The 26,413-nt window shown below is 31.0% G+C and overlaps 1 protein-coding gene across 1 annotated transcript in view; it reads left to right on the plus strand.

Moving 5' to 3' along the window:
* The window catches only part of LOC129223383 (protein O-mannosyl-transferase Tmtc3-like), a 227,434-nt gene that overhangs the window by 111,826 nt on the left and 89,195 nt on the right, over positions 1–26,413 (plus strand). Inside the window, exons 4-8 of the mRNA XM_054857964.1 lie at positions 5,611–5,692; positions 8,589–8,688; positions 12,492–12,607; positions 16,903–17,075; positions 20,916–21,168. Of these exons, the coding sequence (XP_054713939.1) occupies positions 5,611–5,692; positions 8,589–8,688; positions 12,492–12,607; positions 16,903–17,075; positions 20,916–21,168 (724 nt within the window). The remainder of the gene's footprint in view (positions 1–5,610; positions 5,693–8,588; positions 8,689–12,491; positions 12,608–16,902; positions 17,076–20,915; positions 21,169–26,413) is intronic.

Genomic DNA, 26,413 nt, shown 5'->3' on the forward strand with positions numbered 1-26,413 from the left:
ATCTATTACATTTTTAACCAATTTATTTATTAACTGGATAATAAATCCTTGTACTAAACATTACTAGGCCTCAATTAATTTATCTATTACAGTTATTATCAATTGATCTATTACATGTTTAACCAATTTATTTATTAACTGGTTAATAAATCCTTGTACTAAATATTACTAGGCCTCAATGGATTTATCTATTGGTTATTATCAATTGATCTATTACATTTTTAACTAATTTATTTATTTACTGGTTAATAAATCCTTGTACTAAACATTACTAGGCCTCAATTAATTTATCTATTACAGTTATTATCAATTGATCTATTGCATTTTTAACCAATTTATTTATTCATTTATTTATTTAAACTTACATGAAAATGTTTCTCAGATCTTTAATACAGCTTTTTGGCCTGTGTAATATATGCATGAGTAATCAACAGTCTAATATATTTTTTAATTACGTATAGCTTCATGAAAAAAAAAACAATTTTTATTTTCAGAAAGCGAAAATAATTTATAAATGTAAAGCTTAAAGGGTGTATCTAAAGTTTTAACGCATTAAAAATCATGCTTTACGATTTTACAACTCTCAGTGTTTTAGAAATTACTTAACATTTTTATTATTCAAATTTCTGATTATGAGTTCCAAAATCTAAATCTCATGTATATGTTTTATCCACAGCAATGCGACACTGATCTGACACGTTAAAAATATATCTTAGAATTTTTGCAAGGAGCTTTATGATCACAAATAAGTCAAATTACATTAGCAGATTCACTAAACTGTATAATTTAGAGATTTAAGTATACTTTTATGAATATTTAAAAGTTTTGAGCATTCGTTTTTGCAAAGCGTCATCTGATTTTTAAATTCACTTTAGTATCCAACGCAAGGAAATTATTCTAATGTAGTCAGTACTTTCATGCAGCGTTTAAAGAAAATCGCATGAAAATGCAGTTTTAAGTCATAAATACATTATGATTGCCACAGGGGGGAGAAATCTAAAATTTGTCAACGCAGCAGCAAAAGTTATCGTTGTTTCATATTCTATTCACCAAAGACTAACTTGCAATAAAATAGCCCAGCAATTTTGATATGCATTTATTTTGCATTAGGCATATCAATTAAAAAAAAGTTTTGAACCCATTTGCTTTTGTTGTTTTTTGGATCTGTAAGTTTAATGAAAATATTTTATGAAATTTATCAACAATTAAACTGTGTTTTAGTTGTTTCTTATAACAGTCGTGAAACTGAATTTGATTAGAATCTAATTATCCAGTTTAATGCGAACTGTGCTACAATCGCTTGAACACAAGCATTAAAAGGGTGAAATGCCGACTTAACTTAGACAACAGACGTTACAGATGCACCATTTACCAAACTTTCGATATCTTTGATTCAGACCAGGAGCTAAACAACCCATTGTTCAATATACATAGGTTTAATCGGTACTAAAAGGATTTGATCACGGCAGATTTAACGTGCATGAGGCACCATCAGCTTACAAACATCGTTTTTGTTTTAATTTTGGTAATTGTGCGTGCATGCTTTTGAAATGCTGTGATTTAAGACGCTTTACTGTGCTTATAATTTATTTTATCATGCTTTCGGCGCATTACAAGTACATATGTGTGTAGTTAGTTCAACTTAGTTGAAACATTCATTGTTAATGGCTTACACCAGATTTCAAAAATGCAATTTTTCTTGAGTTTAGCTGAAATCTAAGTGGTCATTGATTTAAACTTGGCTGAGTTATATGTAAACAACGTTTATTTATTTATTTACACAAACATCAGAGCATTTGACACTGAATTGTATATCTTGCTTCCGAGTATCCCGAAACAACACAACTAAAACAAATTAAATCAGTGCACACGTCCACAATGATTAGGCATTCTCCACAATGATCAAATACCACAGAGACCATCACGTCATCCAGAGACAGCAGTTCCACCCTTTTCAGGAATCCTCGGTCTGGAATAGTCACAACAGAGATGGAGGCACAAAACCCCTGCTGAGATTATACTCAAACAGATGGTTAAATTTATTTATCACACCAACTACAGGTCAGGTAAAAGTGAATGTAAAAGCTAGATATAACGCTAGAAGTAACCGTCTCCCTTAGACGGAACTCGAGTAGATTTAAACTTGCTTTTCCCGAAATGTATATCTGCTGCATAACTGTTTCGCTTTAACCTAGTCATAATGTGGTTGTTTCCTTCAGTCAAAAGTAGTACTTCTAGTCACTGAAATTAATAGAATAAACAAAAAAATAAAAATAACATGGACCCAAAACATTCTTTCATTTTCCCTGCAGTTATTTTTTATTTATTTTTTTAAAACGTCCGATTTTGCAAACAAGGCGTGGTCCTGATGACGTCACAAATGATGCTCTTTGGCGCATTTTGTACCGCGTTTCCACGTTATGATAATCAAGACGCGAATTAAAATTGTGCTCTACGCATGCTATCAACCATATCGTTGCCAATACAATTGAGTAAAGGTGCGAATTAAATATTTTGCTCTGTGAATGGCAACACAGAATGTCATTTCATCATTTATGATGTCATCGGCAATAATGTAAACAAAGAAAGCGCAACGATTTAATTTTTTTTTAAATATTAACCTTAAACAAATTATTTAAAAAATGGTTAGATCCTATGTTTTTAAGTATTTTCTTTCAGAAAAAAATACTTTTAAAATTTTGGAAACGACCCCATTATGTATCAAAGTCAGTTGATACTACGTTTTACAGACACTTTGGTTGACACGTTGGTTTAAAAAACATCTTTTTTTTTTTACTGCTTTTCACAGCTGGTTTTAAAAAATCGTTACTTATATTATTTTAATGTACGGATAATAAAGATTTTTTTAAGAACATAATTTAAGTTTATAATCAAACTGATTTTATTTCAACGCCATTTCCAAAAACTGAAAAAAGGAAACTTGCGAATATACTTCATTATTCATTTCCATTAGCTTGAAAAAAACACTCGCGATTCACGCGTATTTTTACCATCAGTTTTTTTAAACAAATATAGACATTTCTCAAGAAAAGAGAAGCTTTGGTTAATAATTGAAACCAATTTCCGAGAAAAATACACAAAATTGCGAGTATCTGCACATTTCCTTTTACGCACCGCTTAAAACTATTCCATACACGCAACGAAAGTAATTTCATCTATGAAAAATGTATTTTGATGGAAATTCTAATAAATAACTTGATTTATAGTCCCAGCGATAACCACCATATGGTGATTTTTCCAGCAAATAATCGCTAATGAGCGATGTTCTTCTGTTGCATTGCATTCTCTACAAACGATGTATTCTTGTTAAGCCTTAATTCTTGTTAAGTGTTCCGGGGCAGATTTAATGGGTAAAACCGGAAACAGCATGCATCATTAAAAAAACCTCATAATGTGATGTTTTGAAATATTTTAGTACATCAAATTTAGGCCATCTCTTTTCAAAAACGTAAGAGGAAACTATAATAAAATATATTTGCTTACAGTTCTTGCGCAAGACTTTTGTTGTAGAGGGAATATGTAGGTCAGAGTGAAATAGTTAAGATACATTAAATTTTTCTACTGAAAAAAACAGGAAAATTACAGTTCATAAAGAGAGATCAAAGCATTTTTAATGAAACTAAAATAGATTTTTTTTTCCTTTTTTGGTATGACGTCTGTACCTTAAAATAAAAATGATAGTGAAATATTGTCCAATGAAATATTTTGTATTTGATTGCTGAAAGGATTCTTTGAATAAAAAACCAGTAAGTAAACTAACAAATCTGTAAACAAATGAAATACAGTTGAAATCGCTTATAACGAGCCCTGATTTAACGAGATCCCGGATTTAGCGAGGAAATTAGAAGAACTTGGTTGGTTCAGTGTTAAGTGGCATGGGAGCTTAATTCGCTTTTAACGAGCAGACCCCGCTGAAAAGCGAGAAATATTTTTATGATTCGAAAAATTTCTACTGACTTCCAGCTCAGCTTATTCTTTTTTGGTAAATTTTCTTTAACATTCCAAAGTCAACCAAAGTTGGTGATAAATCATAAATCCTGAGAACGAGCGATAACAGCATTTTTTTTTTAATTTTGAAACAATGACATAAGAAAGAGACATTCAGACAGTTCACAGCAAAAGTTACCAACTTATTTGGCACTCTGCAGTGGTTAAAAAGAACAGAGAAAAAAAAGCTTTTTATGATTTTCTTTACGAACTCGCTTTTTGCGAGCAAATATCGCGGTCCTTTTGCGTTCTTCATAAGCGAGTTCGACTGTAATTAGTGAATAAATTAGTTAATAAATTAATGATTAATTGCATGTGAGCGATTGCTCTACACTCAAATAAACTAGTTGAGTCAACTTGGTTCAGTTTTCACATTTTTGTGAAGTATAGTTGTTTGAATAAGTTTGGCATATATCATTCATGTAATGCGTGATTTTTTTTTTATGTAATCGTTTCTTTTGAGAAGAAAAAATTATTCAACTAAGTTGCCTCGTGTGAACACAGCGAAAAACGCTAGTCAACTAGTTGACAGGCAACGTTTTCGTAAAGTTGATTCAACTAACCACTTGAAAATTATGTCCCCCAATTCCGGCGGCATGGCGGAGGTGGGGGGAACCAGCTTTAAATACTTCAAATACATTTTGTGCGATTTTAATTGATATGTTCATGTACTTTTAAAATAATTGGTTTGGATAATGGGGTCTGGAACACAAAAAATCGTCAAATTTTGCTTTGCTTTTTTTTTTTTAATCATTTTTAAAGTTTTCCGTTTTTCTCAGCTTGAAATGACTTTTGAATCTTGTTTCTATCTTAATTATAACAAAAGATAATTTAATTTTTGTTTCATGCATTAAATGAAGATTATTCTTAACTTTGCATCATGAAGAAAAACGCGTTTAAAGTTGTAATCTTTCCCAATTTTTTGCATTCAAGTTCTTATAAATCAAGAAGTACAAGAATACAGATAAAGTAATAAAATTTGGAGCATATCTTTTTGAAACAGTTTAATTTAATTTTTATTCGGAAAATTTGAAAAAAAAAAAACGTTTAAAAAATGTAATTTTTTTTTCAAAGTATTTTAGAATTTTTTAAAAATTTTTCTTCAAATATTTTCTATTCCTTATTGAGTTAGTATTTTTTAAATTGCCGAATAAAAAGTAAAGTTTAGACATTTGTGCATATATTTCTGAAAAAAATAGAAAATTGTTCAAGAATATTTTGATTTTAAGCAATTTAAAGCAACCTCATTTTCTAAAAATAATTAATTAAAATAAAATAAAATAATAACATTTATGTTATGATTTTGCTTGTTAAACGAATGGTGAATCAGAGCCGAAAATTTCAAAACTCTAAATTGTTAAATAAATTTTTTTTCTAAATGTGTGCCGGAATCACTTAATTGTTATTCGTCAATGATGAGTCAATGCGTAACTACTGTCACAAGTTTGGCTAAGTTGCAACGAAAATGCGTTGAAATATTTAACACATGATTATTGCATTGTTCCTATTGATTACTTTATTTTTCAATTACACTGTTTTAATATACTACACATGAACTCGCAAAGCGCCTGCTTCATCGAATGATCTTTATATTTTCAATAGGTTTTGCTTGGATTTTCTGCCAAAAACTTCAAGTTTAGTAGCGGCTTTGCTCTTCGCTGTTCATCCCATTCATACGGAAGCAGTAAGTACACAAATAAATATTTATGAATTATATTATTTAGATTGCTTTGGACTGAGAGCATTTCACTTCGTTCAAAATAAACTAGCTATTAAAAACACTATATTTTTAAATCTAGTTTTTTTTATTTCAAACGTGTCTAAAGCTAGTACTAATTTCTGACATATTTAGGACTAAAACGTCGAATTTGTAATGCAACTCCGTTTCTACATTTTAGTCAACATAAAAACAGTTTGATGTTGTTTAAAGGCTGGATACAACAAAAGTGCCGTCGCTCAAATTTCCGTCCAGCGCTGTGTGTGAAAAAAAAATTAAAATACAGTCGAGTCCCGACTTACGCGAGGGATGCGTTCCAAGACGCCTCGCGTAAGTTGAAATTTCGCGTTGTAGAGAAATGTTACGTATACATTTTTTTTAGAAACACACCAGATTCTTTTAGACACTGTTAAACACCCCTTAAACTGTTTTAAAGTATTCCTCAACTATACATTAGTTTCTTACATAAAGAACTGAACTTTTACTGTTTTTAAAAAATAAAAAAAAGCTGTTTTATTCAACATAAAATACTTTAAAGTTGCACAAAATGAATGATCAATGCATGGGAGGGACAGGCATAAAATAAAGCAACACGACACGCACAGTATGTAGTAATAATAAAATGCTGCACTATAACACTGTACAGTAGATACAGTAATAATATTCATGAGTTGAAAACTAAAGATGGTGATGATTTATGCTCCTTTCTTTTTCAATATATTTTTAAATACGGTTGCTTCGCCTTGTCTTTTATAACGTTTCCATTTTATGACAACAGTCTCTCTTCCTGAACTCTTTAATCCACAGTACAAGAGCAGCTTCCATTTTCATAATACATATTTATTTTGCTCAGACACTACTCTGCAATTCAATACTGAAACTAATTTCTGAAGTCTAAGTTCTAAGTTCTGTTCTTTTGAATTTTAATTGTACTTATGAAAGATTCACTCATACTTATTTTCGTGCTACCGTCGACGTTTTGTAGTTGTTCAAGCATATCGAGAATCTTAACCCTTTTTTTTTGGCAGGAACTTTCTTTTTCTTCCTATCTTCAAACTTTGGATGAAACAGAGCACGAAGGCGCCATTCTATTTCATCAACTTTAATAATTAGAATGAAAAAAAAAGATGCTGAGTTTGATTTGATGCACTAACTACGCGATACGTAGAGTAGTTTGGTATGAGAACTTTCGCTGCTGTCAGTGATGATAAAGGGATGTAACGACATTCACGAAATTAATATATAGTAGCCAATAACAAAGCCGATACCTGATACTTCCTTCCAAAAAAAAAAAAATCGCGTTGTCAACGAGGAATTCGCGTTAGCTCTAAAATTCTTTCCTCGTGAAAAACTCGTGTTATAGCCCATTCGCGTAAGTCCGATCGCGTTGTAGCGGGAGTCGACTGTATAGAAACCAGCGCGAAAGCGCAGATCCGGCATTTTTATTGCTGTTGCTTTTCTTTTTCATTGCAGCCATCTTAAAAGAAACGGGTATCGAAACCATCGAACTTAATCACATGTAAATTACCGTTCAAATCCCCTCTACAGTTGTAAGTGCTTCTATGTCGTACTAAATATAAAAGAGATGATAAAAACTTGAATAATCGGAACTCGTTTAGAAATCCAGAGCAACACATGCCGTTCAATAGCGACAAACTATTGTAAAAGCACCTGTTTTTGCGAGGCTTAAATTTTCATGATTTTCGCGAGCCTGTATTGATTGTGAAAATTTTAATCTCGCGAATTTTTGCTTTCGTGGTGGACTTTTGGACTTTCAGTTCTTTTCATATAAAATTGGTCACATTTTTAGCTCACAAAATCACTGATATCTTCATTTTCACGAAAATAAATACTTTTACTGTCTTTATCATTTCAAATAATTTTTGCACTTGATTTCAATGGCGCGTCAATCGATAGCAGACTTAACTTTTCAGAATCATTGAGCAATATACCATTTTCACTGCAAGACGAGGAACGTATAAGAGTATTCTGTACGTCTTTACGAACGAAAAGACATGTGTTTTTTCTTTTAGCTAGGAATGATAATTTTTGAGGATTCAAATATCACTAGTCCCGTTATATATATATATAGATAAACAAAACTGTTTCTTCAGATTTAGTATCCCCAGATGCCTTTCTTTGGAATAGAAACGTGGAGGACTTTGTGACCAGGACAAAGTTCACGGGAATCTGTACTATTAGCGTACACGGAAGATCTCCGACCGTCAGACCCCCGCGATTTTCCACTATCAAGTCAAACGCTTTACCAATCAAGTTATAGCGGCTTAAAAAAATTGCAAATGAAGTTTTTAAAAAAGCCAGAAAAAAAAGAAACACTAGGTAAACTGATTCGGACTTTTTCCCGTTGTTTAACACAAGCGAAAAATAAATTTAAGAAATGAGGAAAGAACTTCTCTAAAGCAATGATAAAACTTCAAAAATAAAACAACTTTCTAATTATAAAAGCTTAACTTGCCTTTATTGCAGTTGTTTAAAGCATGTAGCAAAAATTAACGAATACAAATTCTTCTCCAGTAAATATTCCTAATTTTCGCTAGTGGTACCCGCACGACTTTGGCCGTAATAGAAAATACCGTTTACCAAATAGCGTTTACCATTAAAAAAATATGTTTGGCATTTGAACTATACCTTTATTTACCGTTAATGAAAGATATATTGGTAAATAAATACTTGTATTGAGAGAGAAAACTTTGGGCAATAAGTTCTTTGTTTGATATTGTGAGCTCCTTACTTATCATTGTCTTCCATGATTCTTCACATGACAGATGTCAAATATATTTTGTCTCCCAACGCTTGAGTCTAAATGGATATAGCCTTTGATATCCATTTTTCTTTTTTCTAGGTAACTGGAATAGTCGGGAGAGCGGAACTACTTTCATCTATATTTTTTCTGATGGCTTTGCGGATTTATATCCGATGTGTGCATCGTGGAGGCGCTAAAGGTAAGAGCTGCGGACAAACACAATTTCCTCTTCTTTAATCCGAATGAGACGTCTAATAATTCCGCAGGAATAAAAGGAAATCCCAGAACACGAGCTGAGAAGAAGTATATTTCCATAGAAATAACTAAATTTCAAAATAGCCTTTTCAACACTGTCTGCAAAGTATTTTCTGGTACTTATTATTTGAAAATGTTAAGGAAAAACTTATCAGTGATTCAGCTGAAAAAATTATATGCACTAAGCAACGTTTAATGTGATCGCGGTTTATGTTATCAATCCCTTGTTGTTATCAAAATTATCTGGTCCTGATACTCTATTCATTTGTAAGTTAAAATTATAGCTTTTTGTGATAATTGCGTCGTTTCTCCAATTGGAAGGTAAAGGGAGTTTTTTTTTTTTTTTTTTTGTGTCATTAATTGCGCTTTAGTTTTATTTTACAAGCTTGTTTATTTGGTGTCTGCTAAAAATAAAGGAAGAAAAAAGTCAAAATTATAATATTTTCGTACCGTCCTTACCTGTAATCCAAATAGCATTTCTTCAACTATCCCAGAAACACATTTCTGCATGTCCCGCCCTTTAGCTTCAGTACCAAAGCTTGCGGTTTTGTTTTTTCCTGAGCAGTCAAGATTACTTTCTGCCTGCTATATTGCAACTGGCGTTCGTTTCTTTATTCGTTTTGTGATTGATACATAGCAAGTCAAATAGATTTTTGCCATTGCTTGACAAACTATTTTTTGAAGACTTTCCTGCAGCTTCAGCTAACAATATTTCTCTCTCAAGGCGGATGACATGCATAAAACCTAAGTTATGGAGAAAAAAGAATCAGGTCACTGGTAATAAATATTATTACCTGCTTTTTCGAAAGTAAAATAATGCGGTGTTTAATCTTATGAAGTTTTATTTTTTTGGTCGGGTGCTCCTTGTGCTTTTTTTATTATTGCTATATATTTTAGAATATTATTTAACTTTAAACAAACAGGTAATTACGAACGAGTAACATTTTTATCACTTTAAAATCGCCCGTCAATGTATGACGGGTGAAAATTGCTTCTACATTGGAACTAAGCCATTGCCTGTTTCGTGATAGTTTGATAGTTGAAATTTAAACCCTAACTCCAGTGGTTCAATTTTTCGCTTCTTTATTCCCCTGAAATGACAGAGTCTTAACAATAAAACTGTTAAGTTAGCGGATCCAGTTCAGTCTCGTCACAATAAAGCCTTTCCCTGTATGTTAAACATTACCAAAACATACTATCAAATCATCATACCGTGGCGCAAGTTTCATTGCTGATGACGTCAGGAGCGTTACTCGATCATTGGCTATTATATAAATGAGGACTAGAAAACCGCCAGTTTGGTGATATTTTGATAGTTGAAATTTTAACCCTAACTCCAATGGTTTAACCCTTAACTCCAGTAGCTGGCGTTCATTGTTGACCACTTTTTCGTTTCTTCATTCTCCTAAAATGAGTTTTACCAGTAAAACAATTAAGTTACCGGATCAAGCTTAGCCTCGTCAAAATAAAACATTTCCCTGCATGTCAAACATTACCAAAAAAATATTATTAAATTATCATGCCATGGCGCGAGTATCATTGCAAATGACGTCATGTGCGTTACTCCATCATTCGCTATTATGTACATGAGGATGCCTAGTTTAAGAATAACGTGTACCAAAGATATTTAAATGAATTTATTTATAATATGTTTTTCAATTATATTGAGTCTGCTTTACAACAGATAATTTTTATTTGTTCTTTTAATAGTACAATTTCTAATATAATATTTTAATCAATGTTACAATTGCGTACAATTTGCTACATAGATTTTTTTCTCTTTTTTTCCTTTATGTATAATAGTACAGGTTTTAAGAAATGATTTAGGAATGCACTTTTTAAAAGAGATTTTAAATTCAAAGACAAAATTTTACAACGCAAACTGAAATTTATACAAATACATAACGTTTCAGAATCATCCTCAACTATACATGGATATTTGAAAAGAAAAGGAAAAAAGTTCCCAAAAATAAAAATCATTACCTCAAAATCTGGCTGTAATCCTTCATTGCAAAAAATTTTAATTTGTCAGATGCATTTTTATTTTTAATATTCTTTCCTTGCTCCGGATGTAGTAAGTTTAAAATGAATAGTAGCGAACCAATACGCGTTTATAAAGAATGAAAGAAATATACATAAACTCCCTTTTGATACAAGAAACTTTATGCCACTCCGACATGAAGCAGTTGTCTCTAGGACATGCATTATTAATGCGAACTTAATTAAAGCTGCTTCAGATATTAACGATCTGTTATAAACAGCGACATAACGACAAGTATTATTGCCTCTCATTTGACAGTGTCCCATTCCGAAAATTACAACGGACTTTTCATAGCATTCCATGAGGACTCTGGGTATCTCTTCACCACCATCTGCTACCAACGACTTAACAACTGCAGATTCTGTGTAATGTCTTGTGTAGCAGGGTGGTAAATAACAAGGAAATCAATTTCTTGGATGACCAGCGTTACTATAACTCGGCAAGATCGATTTGCCAGCTTTTTCCTTTTTCTCTTTGCCAGGGACATTTCCGGGTGTCTCCTGTCGGCCATAATTCGAATGCTGCACGTAATGAACCATGAAAGATGACGAACAAGTGATAAAATAAAACTGTTTTGCATCGTTTTATGTGTTGTGTTAAAGATAAAATCAATATGGGACATGTAAGAACGTAGATATTGTTTATCGCAAAACTAGTTAGTCCAATCATCAATATTGTTGTTTCTACGCGTCGTTAAACGGCTCAGTACTATTTCTTTCATAAACGTATTAAATCGAAGGTATAAGCCTTTGTTATTTCATCAGAGTAAGCTTTCATAAAATTAAGTGTGGTAAAAATAGTTTAATACTATTTGAGGGAAATATAATAAACTAGCAAAGATTTTCTTCCTTTTTTTTTCTTTTGAAAATTCGCAGGTTGAGCATTTTTTCTCGTTGCTGTTATTGATTTTATTTCATTTTATTTTATTTTATTTACTTATTTATTTATTTTCATTAAAGAAACCACATTTTTAGCCTATTTGTTTGTAAAAAATTTCTCTACCAAATTTTAAACAATTAACCTTTTTTTTTCACACAGGACCCTTCTCGGAGTTAGCACCCTTCTATAGAGTAAATGTTTAAAAGCTCACTGAAAAAGAACTTCTTACCTCATATTCTTCAATTAAATGAACTAAAAAACAGTTCTTTTGTTTGTTTAAGAGATTAAGTAATGCGTAAATTTTCATGGAAATGAATACGAATAGTTAGGTTTTAATAGAAAAAAAGCATTACGCTTTTTTTTTGAATATAACAGGAAATATTGGACTACTTGTCTTATTTAAATAGGAACTCCGCCAAAACAGGTCTTAAATAAATTTTAACTTAAAACCGGGGACTTAAAACCTAAATTTGAATCATCCAAAAGGGCAATAGATATGTACTTCGCAAATATGCTTAGTTCATTTTTTCAGCATAGATAATTAGCATTTATTTATCAAAGGTATCGAAAAATATTTTAAAACCTGTGTGTGATAGGACATCAAATGAGTTAACTAATGTGTGTTTTTTTTTTCTTGTTTTGTTTTTTTAATGCAAATATTACATGAAATGATGTATGGCATGAGATGATTACGAAAAATATTTACACTGATAATTCTAAATTTTAAAGTTGTGTTTTCTAAGCATTGATAGTAATTAACTTTTTTTTTTCAAATTCGTTAGTTTAACCAATAATGTGTCAAAATACTCATAACGTTTTCCTTTCAGATTACAAATCATTAATACAGTGTCTTGGTTTTATTGCTTGCGCAATGTTAAGCAAAGAACAGGGCATCACGGTCGTCGCCATTTGTGTCACCTATGAAGTTCTTCTAGTTCAACAGGTAAATTTTAAATAGGTATAATTTTTGAAAATTATATTTTATGAAAGAAATATAAACGATGCCTCCTACTTAAAGTCATTTTAAAATGGAATCTCTTTTTTTCTGTATTTTCTATCAACATTTCTAAAACAGCAATTCCAACATTTTCTAATCTAGTAAAATAGATATGAAAACCCAAATAATACATTATACATTATGCTCATTTCTATCTTTTGAAAATTTGATAACATAAAAAAGACAAGTGGGCGACATCTTTCATTCTAGAGGTTTTAATTTCATTCAGGTAGGTCAAGACAGTCATCCCTTTCCTCTAATTGATATCTTGATAAAGAAATATCAGTATAGTCCGAGCGCAAACAAATGACCCTTGTCAAACATTTGAGAAAACGAGTCCATTCCTTAAAATAGGTAGAGAAAGAAGAAATGTTGTGTGCCATATTTTGGTGTTTAGCAACATTAAGGCGATATGAAAAAAAAAATTTGCTCCTAGTATATTTTCGTTTTGTGATTTTTTAGACCTGAAAGGTTTAAGTTTCAGCAATAACTGCATTGACTTGGCGAAAAAGTAGAAATGACAAGCTTTGCATTCCTTATTGCAACCCTACTCTCGCCAGTTTTCGATTCAAATTAGTTACAGGAGACATGGTTCTCTCTGACCAATGGCTGCTAAAAGAGGTTAAACCAGGACCCACCTACTTTCGTAGGATTTCACCTGTCCAAGGAGACATCTGCCTCTCGACGCAAAAAGTTGAAATGTTTCACCTCTTAGGTTAATTTCGTTAATTTCTAGGTGACGTATTCAAGCTCTAAAGCCAATAACGCACTTGTCAATTTTGTTCTTCAACTTTCCTCTCCGTATCGCCCCTTCACGAAAATGGACACTTCTGAAACTAGGCAGAGAGAAGGGTCGACTCTTCGCGGTCAGACTTTATCATTTCTTTTCTTTCTCATAAATATTAATTTGCTTGTAACAGGAAAACTATTAACATGTAGTACTTGAAATATAAAAGAATGTCAAAACTTCTTCTACTTTAAAATCTCGAATTTTCGACTTAATTCCATCTTTCGAAGTACACTCGGGATATTGCTTATTTTAAATTGACCTCCTGAATTTAATGAGGGCCAAAACAAAGTCGGAAGAGAGGACAAATTCACGACAGTAAATTAATAAGCACATTCTTCTAAGTCAGTATGCCGTGAGGTTACGCACGATTTTGTTATTTTTTTGAACTTCTGGACATTTTACGATTAGACAGATAAACTTTTCAGCACAGTGCATAGACGGAACTGAACCTCGCAACCTTCTACATAATATAGCTTGCTAGCAATAAATTGAAGCAGTTACTGTTAACTCATTACCTCTTATTGCAAAGGTATTTGAAATTTGCACAATACTCAGAAAGTCCAGGTTTCAAGCTTTTCATCTGCTATTTTCGAAAGAATTTTTATATTATTAACATAACTTCTTTGGGGTATTCTTTGCGGTAAGGTACTTTTTTTGTTTCTGTTGAAGCTAATAATATGCTTTGAAGAGATTCAAAGTAAAATTATTAATCACGATGATGTGCGTGCATAAATAAAAAAAAAATCTCTGATTTTTCTTTTAATCAAAAAAAAAATAGTTTTCTTTTTAATGATGAAAAAATATTTTTCACTTTTATTTTTACCACTTCAATGGTATGGTTTGAATTAGAATTGCGATTTTAATTTTTAACGCAATTTAGGAGCGTGTTGTAGTATTTATCAAGAAACACGACTAAATGAAACTAAATTACTAAATACAAAAAGTTTAAGAATTTTACTCGTTGGAAACGCCCTCTTATTAAAGCATTTCACGATGCTCTCCTCTTTTTCAACAACAAATATGCAGTGGGCAAGTAATGGGCAGTAACTTCAAATTTTTCCTTTTTTTTTTTCTTTTTTTCATTGTATTGCTTTTTTATCATCGATTGTACATTAGCTTTACTGTACATACTGCACAAGCTTGCTTAGTTGGCGCGAAAAAAGCGTTAAATTCCAACATTACCCTATTGTTAGCATTGAATCCAACACACATTTCTTCAAATATCTCGAATACTCATTTCTGCAAATACTGCCATTTACCTGCCCACGGCAGTAATGTTTTGTAATATTGTGTGATACTTTACAAAGCTATGAACTAAACAAAAGTTTTACAGTGCTGGCTAAATTATTAGACTGACTGTTTTAAAAGCAAATTCTTTATTGATTACATAACTATAGACACATTAACGAGCAGTGAAACAATTATCTAACATTTAGTATGCATTCCCATGTTCTTGATGAGCATTTTAAGTATTTTTGGCATACTTTTCACAAGGTTATTCATTTCTTAACTTTTTAAAAAAGGAGGTAAAAAATTGTTTATACTCACTATTATACATACTCACATACACATACTCACTAATTACCTAAAACTAACTTTAAACATAACAGAACACAATAATAAAAAGAACGAGTGAACTGTTTAAGCTGTTTGAGGTTATGTTCCTGGTAGGTAGATAAACAAAGAACATAAACAAAGAGATAGTGCTGCCACCTGCAAACATTAAATTATGCTAAAATGACGCAATAATCAGTGTACAGTATGTACTGTACTTTAACAGTAAAATAAATAGTATTTTAGGACAAATAATGTACAAAAAACAAAAAAAACTCTTTAGTCTAATAATTTGATCAGCACTGTAGCATTAGAAAATGTTAATGATTAATATGTAAATGATTGTTTTATCTATTTTTATTGGCCGAAGGAGATAAATTTGAGTAGTAGGGACACATTCTCTTTATCATTTAATGAAGATAACGTTTAAGTCGTATAATAATCATGCGATATAATTTCAGTCTAATAAGTAAATTTTTCCTTGATATTTGTTAAAGCTATCAACATACAGAAATTCCAAAAAAGGAAACAATTAGAAAAGGCAGTACAGGAAGTGAATGCAAAAATACAGTGCTGGCCAAATTATTAGACTAAAGAGTTTTTTTTTTCTTTGGTACACTATTTTTACTAAAATACTATTTATTTTACTGTTAAAGTAACAGTAAAATAACTACAGTACATACTTTACACTGATTATTACGTTATTTTAGCATAACTTAATGTTTGCAGGTGGCGGCACTGTCTGCTTTGTTTATGTTCTTTGTTTATCTACCTACCAGGAACATAACCTCAATCAGCTTAAGCAGTTCACTAGTTCCTTTTTATTAGTATGTTCTGTTTTTTTTTAAAGTTAGTTTTAGGTAATTAGTGAGTATGTGTATGCGAGTATATATAATAGGGAGTATAAACAATTTTTTACCTCCTTTTTTAAAAAGTTAAGAAATGGTGTAAACCTTGTGAAAAGTATGCCAAAGAGACTTAAAGCTCATCAAGAACAAGGGAATGCTTACTAAATATTAGATAATTATTTCACTGTTCGTTAATGTGTCCATAGTTATGTAATCAATAAAGAATTTGCTTTTAAAACAGCCTTAGTTTAATAATTTGGCCAGCACTGTAGGTGCAAGTACAGGAAATACATAGGGGTGGTACTTATTACAAAAAAAAAGCTGCTTGAGTTTGAAAAAGAGTAGTGCAAAAAATAAATTAACATTCGATTAACAACAGAAAATTATGTGAAATATTTATTTAATGAATGAAATAATACAATCATGTTGTTCCACTGACAACAACAATAAACTATTATATCAAACTGATGAACATCTCTTAATATATTGACTTAATAATTATTTTCAACACGAAAACAAACAATAAGTACACTTTAATTCCATCTGTAAAGAGAAAATATGAAGTTGAAAACTATTTTAAAGGATCAAGCAACATTTATGCTTGCTTAAATAATTTTCATGTCTCCATCAAATTATGTTGGTTACAACATTTTACCAAAATCGAAAAACATGGACGAAAAGAAAATGTAATGTTATGAAAGAAGCAACAATCAAAGTAAAAATCAAAAGACAAAATTGAGCAATGAGCAGAAATCACTTAACGACACTTTTGAAGCCCCTTTAAACGAAAATGCAAAACTCACATTGGAAAAATTCAGCGGTAAAATTTTTGTGGATATGAAACTTGAAAAAATCTTCACTTTGAAGTATCAAAAATTTGGAACATAATTAAATTCTAAAACTTTCCTTGGTTCTTTTTCTTCCGATAGCTCTGACGCTTTTTCCACGTTGAATTCATTTCACTTCATTTCCTAAGTGCAAATTCGGTTTTAACGAAATTAAAAAAGATGAACGTTTAAGTGAGTCAATGTAAATTTCCTCCTCTTCAGCGCACCCCTCCACCCCACCTGACGGAACGATCTCCTCGTGGAAGAATCAAGGGTCCCACCCCCACCTGGAGAAAAGATTTAGTCCTGCGACTCCTGGTGATGACATTAGGAACTGCTCTTCTGCTCGCAGCCAGAATGAAATGGATGGGTTCCAGGCTCCCTGTCTTTAATAAGTGAGTTTAAGTGAATTTCTTTGTGCAAAGATACTTTTTTTTCTGGAGATATTTTTAAGTAAAAATTTATGAGAACATTATATACCAGGATTTTTTTCCGAAAAAAAGACATTCAGAATCAGAAAAGTCTCAAACCCGAGAACGAAAATTTGTCAACTGTGAAATGATCCACAGAAACTTTAGAAGTTACAAATTGCTCGTTATTTCTTCTATTTTAGGACAACACTCAATGTTAATCACATGTTTTACAAAAAGTGCTCGTAAAATTTCTTAGTTATTTTTGTCCACATCTATTACTCCCAGGCCAAGCGAAATTTTGAGCACTTCAAGATTTAAGTTATCGATTCATTTTTGCCTTATGCTAAGTTAAGAATGTATATAAAATGCGCAAAATTTTGTAATTACTAAAACTCATTACGAGGGCGCTACGTCAAATTGGTTGTTGTTTCACCGCAGGGTTGTAAGAGTTTCGGTTAGTGGTGGTTTTAACCATGGATAAAACCGGTTAAAACCGACTGGGATAGAATCAGTTTTATAAAGTTTTGACCACTTAGATAATTATCAAATTTTAAATGAAAACCAAATAATAAATTATTTTTAAAAAATGCAAAACAAACCATAATCAATCACCTTTCATTATCTAAATAGTATGTTTTACTATTTGTAGAAATTATAGCATGTTTAGAAGATAAGGTTTACATGAAAAATATGCAGTAACATTAAAAAAATAATAGAGTGAAACATTGTAAGCTGAATAGATAGGTTTTAATTCTCACACACAAATGTACAAAGTATTTCAAGTAATTTTGAAGAATAAATGAGAGAAAAAAAAAGAACTTCTCTATTTATGTTACAGGCTGTTTTGTATTCCTTATGTCTTTTGTTTTAGTGTGAGCAATTTCAGTTATTAATTTTGAAGAAAGTTAAAATTTGTTCACTATTACTGTTATAATAATGTAAATTACTTTATTAATATTATATTTAATTAACTAAATTGTTGTGCTTAATTAAACAACTTCCAACTAACATGTTTATTAGTTGCAAAACACACATCTCTCACATACATACAAATTAGAAGTGTATCTTCACGTAATTTAGTTTAGGCCAGTTCTATGGTGGTTAAATCCAGTTTTGGCTGGTTTTAACTGGTTTTAGCCAGTGGCTTGGATAAAATCAGTTTTGTCCGGCCAAAACTACAACCCTGTTTCACCGAAACGTTTATTACATTGTTTGCAGATTTTTGGCGTACACTAAATTTGGTCCAAGTTTGCTGGTCATTAGTTGTTGTTGTTTCAAGGGGTACAGACATGTTTTTCTTGTTTTCTTACAGAAAATATCTAACACTGTCACGTGGGGATACAAGTGAAACACACTAAATCAAAACAATCGCTTTTTCAAATTTTCAGCTTTTGGCTACAAAGCTGAAATGTTCCAACTGGTGCAACCCAAAAAAGTGACACCTTTATTCATTTTAATTTTACATTGTTTTTACTTTCGTTTTATTATTTTACTGTATTTTTATTTTTGTTTATTTTAATTTTATATTATTTTTATTTTTGTCCACTTTATTTTTTACTTTATTTTGTCGTATTTACTTTTATTTATTTTATTTTTACTTTTATTTATTTATTTTATTCTATCTCATATCATTTTTAATTTCATTCTATTTTATTTTATCTTTATTTATTTATTTTATTTATTTATTTATTTACTCATTTATTGCCAAAACTTGATAATGCCACATCAAGTACTCTAGCCTGGTAGTTTTAACAGATCAGGCAAACTAATGAGAAACATGTTTTTCGACTTGACGTGTTTCACTTGTAAACTCACGATCATTAATATTAAATTAAGTTCAAAACTATTTTTACAACACAAGTAATTAACTATCGCGTTTTCAGGCTTACAAGCAGTATTTTTAAACTGAAAAGAAATATTATCATTAAACTCAGCACAAGGCTTGGCGTGGGTGCTTGGCAGGTTTTTTGACTTTCGGAAGAGATCTTAGGAAAATATTTATGCTGATCAATTAAGTTTATAATCTAATTAGTCATCAAAAATGGATAGTAAATTAATTAACTTAGCAATTAGACTTTATAACTTCAGTTTTTAACATATTCTTAGTTTTTTCGTAGAAAAATCCTACAGAATTTCCGACGGGCGAAAATCCTTTCCTTACCACCTGTTTTATGTGGGAACATAAATTAAAGCAAAGCACGGAAAAAATTCGATTAACCAATTGATTGCTGACTATACACATAAGCAATGTCTTACAATTAAAACCAGGAAACTACAAGCATCGAATTAGGCACTGAGTTGCATTGGAGACGAAACCCGTAGTTTAAATAATGGTTTCGCTTTTTTTTCCGTTTGTTAGAATTGTTTTAAGAAAATACTTTAAAAAGTAAGAGAAGATTGAAAAATCAATACCTTAATATTATTATTAAATTGTACACTTAAGGAATGTCTAATCACACATTTATTTAGTTAGTTCTTTTTCCTGTTAAGAAGCGTGCCATAATTTAAAAATACCTATCTTTAAAGTAACCGTAGCGTTACACTAAAATGCAGTCTTCTTATCCTTTAAACAATCGCTTAATATTGACTTTATGTTTGTAAAAATTTCTAAACTAACTTTTGTCTTGAATGTAAAAAAAAATAGTCTTATTTTTTAACACTATCAAAATTATTCCTTTTCACGCTGAAAGGGTTTCACACTGTTCTATAACTTAAAAAGAGAAAATATATAATAACTAATATGACAACTAGATCATTAGGATTAAATTAAACAACAAAGCTTTATAACCTTACAACCCATCTGAACTTAATCAATCATCATGTTCGCAATCGGTGTTCGTACTCGATACTACGTCAGTTCTTAGTTATAAAGTAAAATTTAAAGACATAACGGTACGTGTTATAATCATTAGTTAAGTTGCTTAATGCAAATCATTAGTATATGAGAGATTCACTAAATTGTCATTGTTATATTAAATTCTGAAAATCTACTTCAATTCACGTTTAATGAGACAAACATATGACGTTAGGGTCAACACCTTTCGAAATATAATTCTGTAAACAAAATATAAACTATTTCCATTTAAAATTTAAAAAAAAAAAATGGAAAACATTCGGGTATTTTGTTAATTATTTCGGTAATGTATTTCATTTGGTTACATTAAACTGGTATAAACAGACGCTACTCTTTTTATATAAACTATAGAATGCGAGATGCTCAAAATCGTAATGAGCTATTCTATTTCTCTTTGGAATCTACAAAAGTACAAGTTTTTATTGCTTAAATTTATTATATGTATGTTCTAATAACAAGGAAGAAATTTTATCATAGATAATTATTTAAGAAATTCCTTAAAAACCCGTTGTAACACACAACTCAGAAGTTTTTTAACTGTTATACAAAAAATTAACAACGATTAATATTACGTATGACGTTTAAAACTAATAAAAATAAAAAATTAAAATATTGTAAACAGTTTCTATACAAAACGCAGCGGGTTAATAGGAAACTGGTTTCCAAACAAAAAAATTTCATTTTACAGATGCACATATAATTTTGAAACCACACCGCTTTAAAAAATGCACGCGGATTAACCCAATTTTCAATGTACATGAACACTTGGTTTTCCAATTCGTTCAATACTGAGTTCAAGGGTTTAAAGAAAAATTAAATAAATAATTTTAAAAAATAAAATAAAATCTTTGTAATCCCTAAAAGTAAAAAACATCGATGCATGAGTGTAAATATTTTGTAAAGTAAATGTTATATTTTACAATAAGAAAATTAGTTACTAAGTTAAATCACTAATTTTTATCCAACAGATTTGACAATCCAGCGGCTGCAACAAATTGGCCGACGAAGCACTTAACGCACAATTACCTCGTAGCACTAAACGCCTGGCTTTTGCTTTTTCCATCAGACCTATGTTGTGATTGGACGATGGGAACAGTGCCTCTTGTGACGTCAGTACGAGATCACAGAGTTATAGCCACGATTATTTTTTACGCTGCAATAGTTGTAGTGATTTGGAAAAGCTATTATTCTAACTTCCAAAGTTTCAAAAAAATGATTCTAGTGAGTACAAATATTTAAGCTTTTCTCTTTCTTTCTTATTAATCAGTTCATACTCCATTCACTTACTTATTAATTATTTTGTAAAATAAAAGAGTGAAAGCATGTAATCTGAAAACAAATTTGCGTAATTTAAAATATTTTTTTTAAAACGAAAATTATTGCCACTCCTACTAAATGAGTGGAAAAGCAATCTAGCTATGCCTACTTTCAATTGACGAAACCTGGACAACACTGATATAATTTTGTGAAGGGTATGTACATTCGTTAGAATACCACGAAAAGATGACATAATCAAATATAAACTATTTAAACATTTAAAAATATTATTGTTTAGATGTGCGTATTATAGAATAATGGCACCAGTAATAGACATGCTTAAGACATCGTTCTAAGGTTAACTCAATTTTCTGAGCCTTTTAATGTATTTAGAATTTTTAAGCAATTTTTCTCTCGTGCAGCAGTATCTCCTCTAACGTTTGGCTGCTTCTGGATCCTCTGAAAGAGTTAATTCTATTTTTATTTGCCCACTTTCGAAAAAAGGTCCAACCCCCCAGTAACAGACACCGAAAAAGCTGATGCAACCCAGTAACAGATAGGATGAGGATAGGATGAGTAATGGACGGAATTCCCTTTTTAACCGACTTCAAAAAGGAGGCGGTTATCAATTCATACCGTATGTATGTTTTTTTTTTTTTTTTTTTTTTTTTTGTTTGTCCACTCATAGCGTCTCACCTAGTGAACCGATTTTGATGATTCTTTTTTTAATGGATAGGGGATGGCTCAACTTAGGTCCCATTACTTTGTTTGACCATATTTGTTCTTTAGAAAATAGGTTATGGGCAAAAAACAGTAAATTTTATGCAATTTCCTTATTAAATAATTAAAATGATATTGTAGCGAAGTTCGCACTTTTTATCCTTGGATAACGGTGGCTCAGTGGTAGAATTCTCGCCTCCCACACGAGCGACCCGGGTTCAAATCCCGACTAGGACAAAGTGAATTTTACTAAAATTTCGTTTCTACTGTTTCCCGTATTTTCTCGAATGTTCTATTAATTTCTGTATCTTTCCAAGTCTGGAAAGTTCCAGCACTTTCTCAAGTTGTATATAAGGAGATGTAACGTTCATTCGTGGTTCTGAATAAAGATCTCGAGTTGAGACTAACGAGTATTCGCTTCATTTTGCTTTCACATTGTCTTCGCTATCTTCATCTACGCGACAATATGAAACTCATTGTTATAAAAGTTTGGTGCCATATAACAGTAACGTTAATTGTAATGATAATTTTGAATGATAGCTTCTCTGAAGCAAGCATCAAATTTCTTCAAGGGATATTTCGATAATGGGGAATCTGGCGCTGTCGTCTCATTTTTGGCGTAAATAATTTTATTTTAGTAACCCTCTGATTTATAGTAACCCTATGTGAATTATCAAAATCTTCCTTTCTTCAGTGCTATTGCTCCATAGTAGGGGTAAACCTAACCTGGAAGCGAGGTGATGCAGTGATTAGGATCTGCTTAGCCTTCACAATGCTATCATTAGGTTTGACTCAACTACTCTGTAGTATTTTTATCGTTATCATCTATGCCGATAACAGATGATCGGGGCTAAGTAAGAAAATACAGGATTGCATCATGAGCAACTTAGATGCTGTGGAATGTAATTTAGTTAGAAAAAACGTAATACTTAAATGGTTATAATTAAATTAACTACGCATGATTTCCAGAGAGGAACAAAGATAAGTTTTTCGTGCCAATCGCTTAAAGTTTAACGCGTGTCAATAGTTTTTTTTTTTTTAGTATAGAGCATTTTTAAGAAAAAAATTTGAAGTTTCGTGATGGTAACTTCTTATTATTTCTGAAATACCTACATTTACACTAAAAAGAATGAAATAAAAAAATTTAAAAAAAAAATAGAACCGACTTCAAAATTGCTCTAAAAAGTGAAAAATAATTTTATTCTTTAAACACCATCGATAATGCTTTTAAACATAATTTTTGAAGTTGGTGCAAAAACGATAGATAAAATCATTCACAGCCATAACTCAAATACAACTATAAATTTAACCAGGACCAATTTCTTCACTATCACATACATTATGCATTGATGACAGCATATTTGAATAGCGATATAAGTGTTTCGTTCGTAACTTTGGATGCTTTTCTGAAAAAAAATATGAACGAAGCATGGTTACACTGGATTTTACGTTTTGTTTTTGCGCCAACTTCAAAAATTATGTTTAAAAGCATTATCGATGGTGTTTAAAGAATAAAATTATTTTTCACTTTTTAGAGCAATTTTGAAGTCGGTTCTATTTTTTTTTTTTTTCAAAATTTTTTTATTTCTGTTCAAAATGTGCAGAAGAATTTTTAGACCTAAAGTCTTATTTAATTCAAATGAACATGAAACACCAGTTTTTCGATATTCAAAGACCTGCCACCCTTCCCATCTTTATAATGGTTGGTCTTGATAGTCTGCTGTAAGTTATGGTTCATTTTTTACCATCGCATTTACGGAAATGTTACTGTGTCTTATAAAGATGTCAAATTAATTCATTTGCTCTTTTCTCTCTATTAGGACTACTTAAAGCTTGTTTTAGATTAGATTCTGTTTTAGTGAAGGAAGACCTACCCCATTCCATGCTTTTACAGATAGTATTTCATAGCCAAATGCATGAATATTCTGCAGAACATTTACCTTAGTCAAAAGCACCTTGTCTATCACACATAACTATCATTTGCTTTACTTTGTGCCGCAACATCTGTTTTTTACCAATAAGTACTGAAACTCACCTGAATATCATTTTAAAAACATTTCTGGATGAAAATACTAAACTAATGCTTTATCATCCTTTTGAGCTTCCTTTGGCACTATTGGCATCTAAATTCAATCAGCACTTGTGCCCTCTATGGTCAACATATGGTTCTTTTTTTTATTCCGCCTCTTACTTCTTGAGATATAGCAGGCACACATAACGGAGAAAGGAATTGGCACTAAAATGTATAGGCACCAACTCACATGGGCACAGAACACATTTTTTTCGATTTCATACAGTAGTTCTTCATCAGAATAGCCATAAAACACTGTTCACATACAGACTCCCATCCATGCAGACACACAGACAGTTCCTAAAAATAGTCAAAATGAACTCAGCACACCTCGAAACGTGCAATTCCATCAAAATTCGAAATCATTCACGAATTTAATACTTTCTTCAATGTATCACATATAGAAGAAAGTAATAATAATTGAAATAAAATTCTAAGAATAGGTGATAAAATTTGAGTTGAACTCAAGCAATCTTTCTTTAAGACTAAGATCCTTAAGGGAGCGGTCTATTTCCTAACATTAATGGAGCGCAGATTATTTTTCCAAGTGGTTACTAATATTACTGACATGCTGCATCACTCTTTTCAAATGAAATTAATCTTCCAATTCCAGAAAAATTATTAGAATCTAATAGGCTTCTAACAGAAGTATGAAACAGACATTAGAAAACAATATTCTCAGCTGAAGTTTCACAATGAGAAAAAATTCCGTTTTTGCAGTTATGTTTCTTTGCTGATATTTGAAAAGCTTTTCGACAAAAACCGATATAACATAAAAATAAAAACTCAAACGTATTCTTAAAATAGGTGAGAAAATATTGAATTGACTTTAATCGATCTTCCTTCAAGACAAATCTTTAAGAGAGCTGTATATTCCCCAATATTAGAGGAAAGCAGGTTTATTTTCCAGGTGGTCACTTCGATGTTGTCAAAGCGGTATAAATAAAAATGAAAAACAGAAGAAAGAAGCAAAAGTATGTTGAGCCATTCCAAAAGCAATTTCATCTTTTCTCCGCGAAAATAGCATTTCTGGCGAAAGAAGAAAACTAAATCCTTTGTACTTTAACCGCCATACCGGCCAGAGGAAACTCAAGAATTGTCTTATCAAATACGAATTCTTACTCCGAGTATCTAAAGGAAAAGAAATCTCTTATTCAGAGAGAAAAGTTCAAGAGAATGGAAGAGTGATGAATTGAAGAACAGACGAATGCATACTTTGTAAAGTAGATTCACTTTGTCATTTTCTCAAATAGTCTAAGCAATACCTGATTTTTGGCAATTTATGCAGAAAAAAGCGGAAAACAAATGGTTGTAAGGGAGAGGCAGAATTTTTAAGAGGAAAATTATTTTATCATCAGACAATGTCTCCTGCTTAATATTTATTTTAGTTAGCATTTTTTTTCCTGTATTTACTATTTATTACTTGAACAGTTAAGTTTATGTAGTTGGCATACATTGCAGAGTAGATTCACTTAGTCTTTTTCTACAATCGTCTAAGCAATGCCTGATTTCGGGCAATTTACGCAGAAAAAAGCTGAAGGATTACAAATGGTTGTAAGGAAGAGATACAATTTTTAAAAGGAAAAATATTTTATTATCAGACAATGCCTCTCTTGCTTAATAATTATTTTAGTTAGTAATTATTTTTATAGTTACTAGTTATAATGTACTGAACAATTAAACTTGTGTAGTCGGCATACTTAGCAAAGTAGATTCACTTAGTCATTTTCTCCAATCGTCTGAGCAATGCCTCATTTCTAGCAATTTTCGCAGAAAAAAACTGAAAGATTTCAAATTGTACCAAAAAAGACCGACTCAAATTTTAAAAGAAGAATGTTTTACCACTAAAGAATGTCTCTCAATTAATGATTATTTTAGTTACCAATTATTTTTATAAGTACTACTTATAATTTATTGAACAGTTAAGTTTGTGTAATGGGCATACTTTGCAAAGTAAATTCCCTTAATCATTTTCCCAAACAGTTTAAGCAATACCTGATTTCTGGCAATTTATTCATAAAAAACTTGAAGGATTACAAATGGTTGTAAAGAGGAGACACAATTTTTAAAAGGGAAAATATTTTATTGTCAGATAATGTCTCTTACTTAAAAATTATTTCTTTTTAGTTATTATTTTTATATTTACTAGTTATAATGTATTGAACAGTTAAGTTTGTGTAGTCGGCATACTTTGCAAAGCAGATTCCCTTAGTCATTTTCTGAAATAGTCTAAGCAATGGCTGATTTGTGGCAATTTATACAGAAAAAAGCTGAATGTTGTAAAGAATAGTTGTAAGAAAGAGACACAATTTTTTTTTAAAGGAAAAATGTTTTATTATCAGACAATGTCCCTTACTTAATAATTATTTTAGTTAGCAATTATTTTTATACATACTAGTTATAATTTATCGTACAGTT

Source organism: Uloborus diversus, chromosome 5, assembly GCF_026930045.1.
Source record: "Uloborus diversus isolate 005 chromosome 5, Udiv.v.3.1, whole genome shotgun sequence".
NCBI classification, from domain to species: domain Eukaryota; kingdom Metazoa; phylum Arthropoda; class Arachnida; order Araneae; family Uloboridae; genus Uloborus; species Uloborus diversus.